Consider the following 5829-nt stretch of genomic DNA (forward strand, 5'->3'; position numbering starts at 1 on the left):
AGAAGCAGGTTGCCATGTCGGACGAACTGGGCCGAGATGCTGGTTCTGTTTCAACGCTGCAGCGCAAACATCAGAACTTCATGCAAGACCTGCAGACGCTTCAGAGCCAAGTGCAACAGATCCAAGAAGAATCGGCCAAGCTTCAAGCCAGCTATGCGGGCGACCGAGCTAAAGAGATCACAAATAGGTGTGTGGGTTTTTTCGCCATTTCACTCAGTTCCCATTTGAGTCTGGTTGTTTTTGCAGAGAACAAGAAGTGGTGTCTGCGTGGGCCAGTTTGCAAATGGTTTGCGAGCAGCGCAGAGGAAAACTGGCCGATACTGGCGATCTGTTCAAGTTCTTCAACCTGGTGAGAACGCTGATGCAATGGATGGACGACGTGGTGCGCCAAATGAACACCAGCGAAAAGCCGCGCGACGTCGGCGGCGTTGAACTGTTGATGAGCAATCATCAGAGCCTCAAAGCGGAAATCGACGCTAGAGAGGACAATTTCACCTCCTGCATATCGCTGGGCAAGGAGCTGTTGAGCAGGAATCACTACGCCAGCGCCGAAATAACCGACAAACTGGTCGCTTTGAACAATCACAGGCAGGGAGTTGTGCAACGGTGGGAAGAAAGGTATGTTCTTTTAAATATTTGAGCATTTGGGGTCAGTTGTGATCAATGTGAATGTTCCAGATGGGAGAACCTGCAACTTATCCTGGAAGTGTACCAGTTTGCTCGCGACGCTGCTGTAGCTGAAGCATGGCTGATCGCGCAAGAACCGTACCTGATGAGTACCGAGCTCGGCCACACCATTGATGATGTTGAAAATTTGATCAAAAAACACGAGGCCTTCGAAAAATCCGCAGCCGCTCAAGAGGAGCGGTTTAGTGCCCTCGAACGGCTCACAACGGTAATGCGTCCTCAATTGTGCTTGTTATTTTTGTGTTTTCGCTTGGTAGTTGTACTAGTAAAATGGTTCTTTTGCATGATTTTAGCTAGAGGCTGGTGGTGTTGGGCATTCAATCCATTCCATTTTGCACGATCATTCTGTCTTTCTTTCGTCTTGCGACTTTTCAGTTAATATTCCCAGTTCCCCGAAACCCCAGCCCATCAAAATGCGCAGCTATTCCAAACAAGTGAATCGGAGGATTGTTGAAACCATTGTACTCAATTGCGATCAGTTTTACAGCCCGAAAAAGCAATGGAGGAGGAAATTCACGCTTTTGGGCTGCGAAAAATATCACCCTAACCCGGTGGTGTTTTCGCAGAAAACCTTCCTCCATGGCAAAAACAGTGTTTTATTTTCTGACGATATCAAGCACATTTGCCAGGCGTTCCTCTTAGCTGAGCAGTTTGGCAGTGAAACGGTTATTTCCAAAAGTAAACTATTGGCGAATTTTGATTTGCTGGGGCTGGTAAGTGGGAATGTTAATAAACAATATGGTGGTTTGACGGTAAGTACACCTGGTTTCTGTGCTAGAAATCCTTTTCCATAATCGATTTGTATGTTGAGTGAAACTCGGAAAGGCTACAAGCTAATTCGACGTATTTTCTATTGATTAGTTCGAAATTCGAGAAATGAAACGACGCGAAGAAGCGGAAGCCGAAGAAAGAGCTCGTTTAGAGCGAGAGGAGGCCGAACGGAAGGCTGCCCTTGAAGCAGCTTCAAGACCAAAAGAACCAGAACCTGCTTCTGCTGATAGGCCGGATGCTGGCGGCGCTGCCATTGAGGAAAGACCAGGTAAGACTTCGAAGAACTCATAAAATTTTAGGAGCGAATCAATGAGGAGTTAACGAAAAATTCTGTACATTTTTGCAAGCAGCTTCTGGGGTGCAGCGGTCTTCTATTAAGGCTGTTTCTTCCGGTGAAGGTAAACCAATAACATGACCAAATACTTTGAGACCAAGACAATTTCAAGTCAACGTCCAGGCCTGTTTCTAACATCCACTTCTTTCTTCTGATAACAAACTTTAACTTTATCGGCACCTTTGTAAATAGCACTTATCACACACTTATCTAACTTTCTAGCTTAGGTTTTGGGTGTTTAATCCGCAGCCATTAATGGTAGGCAACTTTTGATAGGTTTGATTGCGGAACTGAAGTTTTTTGCCTTTAGTGACTGGAATATTATTTATAATCTGACTATTACTTCGAGAATTCCGCAGTAATGTAATGAAATTTGAGTTTTTCCTCAAAGATGTTATTGAACTTTATTGGCTAAATATCAATGAAATTCTTGGTAAGTATTCGCTTTGGTTCTCTCGATGGCTTCTAATCGCATGACTTTGACCGGCTTACGAATGCATTAAGCTAAAGTGTTTCTAAGGATGTTTTCGAAGTTTTTACAGCAGCGTTTTTGTAAATTTGCTTAAAATTAGGCTGCAGGAATCTAAACAAATTTTCCCAAAGAATGATTGTTTTACTAATGCATGAGCATGTTATTCTGTAGTGCATGGAGTACAGCCACGACCGCAAACAGTAGGAAGCACGCCTTCACCTCCCAAGCCCACTCCCAGATCCCAAACACGTAAGTTGATTAGTTAGGCAGACTGGATTCCTCTAAACAGACTAAGCACTAGGTATTTATTAAACTTGTTTTCCAAATGCGCTTTATTTGTTGCTTTGTTCCCGTTGTTTTTATGCTTTACCCGTTTGTTTGCCTGTTTTGTCAAAGTGCTTCGTCCGGAGGAAAAGGCGAAGCGCAAGGACAGATCCCGAAGCAAGTCGCCTTTCCGCAGCTTCAGGTGGAAGAAGAGCAGCCCCAAAACGCACTCGGGGGCCCACAGCGACGACGAAGGCGTTTTAGCCTCTCGGCAAGGTATTTTTCGTTTTTGCTCTAACTTATAGATGGGTTTGTTCTTGTTCAAGAAAATGTAAGTGTTTGTCGATGTTTGGTTAAAGTTTATTATCAGAAGGGGGAAAAGTGTCGATGTGTGTCTCGTCTGGGCAAGAAAGTATTCGGGTTTTGAGCGCTGAAAAAACGTGAAATATTGGGGTTTATTTTGATTTACTCCCATCTAGAAGGCTCTAGTCCAGATGAAGAAGGCTTCGAAGGCAACTTGGTGAGGAAGCACGAATGGGAGAACACAACTGTTAAAGCCTCGAACCGTTCTTGGGATAAGGTATTTTTCCTTCACTCATCAAAGCAGCGGCGCTGCCACTAACGTTTGACTCTGTGGTTTTAAGGTGTTTGTCGTTTTACGCGGCAGCCACTTGGCGTTTTACAAGGACCCTAAAACAGCGAAATCGACGCCCGATCAGCGATTTAAGGGCGAAGCGCCGCTGCAGCTTCATGGCGCCACTGCTTCCGTCGCTACAGACTACAAAAAGAAGAAACATGTGTTCCGATTGAAGTGAGTCCAGTTACAACTCTAGCACCAAATGGCGAATGTGAACGTGCGCTTCTTTCAGATTGGAGAATGGTGGAGATTTCCTGTTGCAAGCTCAGAACGACGCTGAAATGAACACCTGGATTTCGCACATCAACGCTCATGCTGACACCACTGCGTCTGGTCCTTCGCGCTCTCAAACTCTGCCAGCTTCCGGACAAAAAGAAGATCAGAAACGGCGCAGCTTTTTTACACTTAAGAAAACATAAGATATTTTAAATGGAAACTAAGGTACAACCAAATTTTCTGTGCAAGTTTCAAATTTTTTGGAGCTGTTGTTTTATGGATAATTTGAAATTTCAGTCACTTTTCAGGTTTTTACTGTGCTACTTTCATCACTAATCCTACGCTTGAACTGATTGGATCCCGAACAGTCAGACTACTCTTCGCTCTTCTTTGTATTAGCATTAACTAGAGTAAGACAATATATTTTTTCTTGTAGATTGCACATTTATACCTTAAGAGTTTTAAATGTATAGCTATGAACATGTGATTTGAAACAACTCGGAACAGCCTTCCGATATAGAGAAATGCTCCCCGATATTGAAAAAATTGCAGCTTAATCGTTGTGAACGAGGAAAGGGACTATGACGAGACTAAAACGCATTTCTCTATATTTTGGATGAGTATTCAGTCTTGACTGGGATAAGAATCTTCTTCAGCTAAAGTTATGCCAGTGTATTTATTAAATTCATTAAAACTGTAATGTAATTCATGTTAGGCATCTGCCCAGATTGTATATCGTTCAAACCCTAACCCGTAATGTTATAGAAATGAACGAAAAGTAACCGAAAAAATCTGTTTACAAATAAGGCGGTGAAGAAAGCAAACAGAGTGTGATACATGGAACCAATATGGACTGGCAAGGCCTTATTTGTGAATGGATCATCATCTAAATATTGTATTATTATCAAATGTGTATTTTGTGTTACAATCTTCTTAGTTTTTATATTATTTTTCTTGTTGCAATGGTTTATTCGGCTTTCGCTTTGCTTAGCGAGCTAAGGTGACGAAGTCATATTTATATTCGAAATAAGACGTCATTTATTTGTATTTTGTAGTTACGTCTATTTTACATAATGTCGCTTTTCAAATGGAGTTATATTAAATAAATAAATATTGTTTTTGGTAAATATTGTATGTGTTAATTTGCCTCCGGTAACTTTACCCAGATCGCGTCCATTTGGTGTTTCAATAACTTCTTTGTCCAACTAAGAAAATACCCTTAATAATTTGTGGGCAAAATGGAAATTAGTTTAGTAAAGTTTAACGATTCCAACAAGAAATACTTCACATTTAATGGCTGGCAAGAAGGTAAAATTGCCGCATATACAAAGTAGTGAAAGTTGAAGAGAAGATTTATCCGGACGCAAAATTCGCAATAAATTTTAAGTTACAAAAATTAAAGCATTGTTGCTGCATTGCATTATTCTGATTTATTTTCCTGACTGCGTGTTATTGTTATTATATTCTTATTTTTCCTGGGTCCCAGTCAAAGTGTGATGTAAAAATTTTGAATATCGTTTATTTTATTACGTTTCGGCGAGACAACAGCGCCATCATCAGATTTAAAGTTTACACAAATTCATAATTAGTAAACATTAACGTTCTTTTAGGTCTTTGCCTTCTTGAAACCTTAAATTTGTCTTGAGAGAGTCTCTTGAGGCAAATTTAGGGTTTTAAGAAGGCAAAGACCTAAAAGAGCGTTAATGTTTACCAAATATGAGTTTGTGTACATTTTAAATCTGATGATGACGCTGTTGTCTCGCCGAAACGTAATGAAATAAACGATATTGAAAAAGTTTACACTTTGACGGAGACCCATGTAAGATAAAAACTTCACGTGTTTTGGCCCCATTTTCTATTAGATTTCATTCAGTTACAGAGAGGAAGTGTGTGTGCACATGGAATAAATTTAAGGCCTAAGGAAGTGATAACTTTTTATGGGAGGGTGAACCGATTTTTCTCGGTCACGACGAGCCGGAACGGCGGCTCTCACTCCGGCCTCTTCGCGCCTGAGGCTTGGGACGCACATATGCACTTTGAATTCGACATTTTTCTCTTAGGGCGGGTGCATCTGTAGATCTGATAAACTTTTCAAATACACATATTGAGTGTGATATTATTGTGTTTGGTGCAGTTTATTTTATAACGCTGATAACAATGAATCAACAAATTATCAAGGGAGAGCTGCAGATACTGCAAATACTAGGTAAAGGGTGCTCATGTACTAAATGCATGTTCGAGTTTCGCCTTCTTTTAAATTTCCAATTAAAGTACACACACAATTATACACACTAAAGCAGTTTAAGTGTAAAAAAATACAGATCGTCCATCAATTTGCAGAAAAATGTATTAGAAACTTTTGAAAATCATCTTCAAACGACCGGGTATTTATCATTGCACATTGCCGTGTACTGTTAAATATTGTTTTAAGAACTAACAATCGATGTT

The 5829-nt window shown here is 40.8% G+C and overlaps 1 protein-coding gene across 1 annotated transcript in view; it reads left to right on the forward strand.

Annotated features, from left to right (window-relative positions):
* Window positions 1-4508, forward strand: part of LOC109538107 (spectrin beta chain) — a 20376-nt gene extending 15868 nt beyond the window's left edge. The window contains exons 4-13 of the mRNA XM_048660608.1: window positions 3-187; window positions 247-618; window positions 679-895; window positions 1549-1726; window positions 2436-2513; window positions 2661-2804; window positions 3008-3108; window positions 3173-3339; window positions 3398-3606; window positions 3690-4508. Coding sequence (XP_048516565.1) covers window positions 3-187; window positions 247-618; window positions 679-895; window positions 1549-1726; window positions 2436-2513; window positions 2661-2804; window positions 3008-3108; window positions 3173-3339; window positions 3398-3584 — 1629 coding nt within the window. The 3' untranslated portion in view covers window positions 3585-3606; window positions 3690-4508. The remainder of the gene's footprint in view (window positions 1-2; window positions 188-246; window positions 619-678; window positions 896-1548; window positions 1727-2435; window positions 2514-2660; window positions 2805-3007; window positions 3109-3172; window positions 3340-3397; window positions 3607-3689) is intronic.
* Window positions 4509-5829: the final 1321 nt, after the last annotated feature.

Source organism: Dendroctonus ponderosae, unplaced genomic scaffold, assembly GCF_020466585.1.
Source record: "Dendroctonus ponderosae isolate FM_Combo_2020 unplaced genomic scaffold, Dpon_F_20191213v2 Dpon_F_20191213_1, whole genome shotgun sequence".
NCBI classification, from domain to species: domain Eukaryota; kingdom Metazoa; phylum Arthropoda; class Insecta; order Coleoptera; family Curculionidae; genus Dendroctonus; species Dendroctonus ponderosae.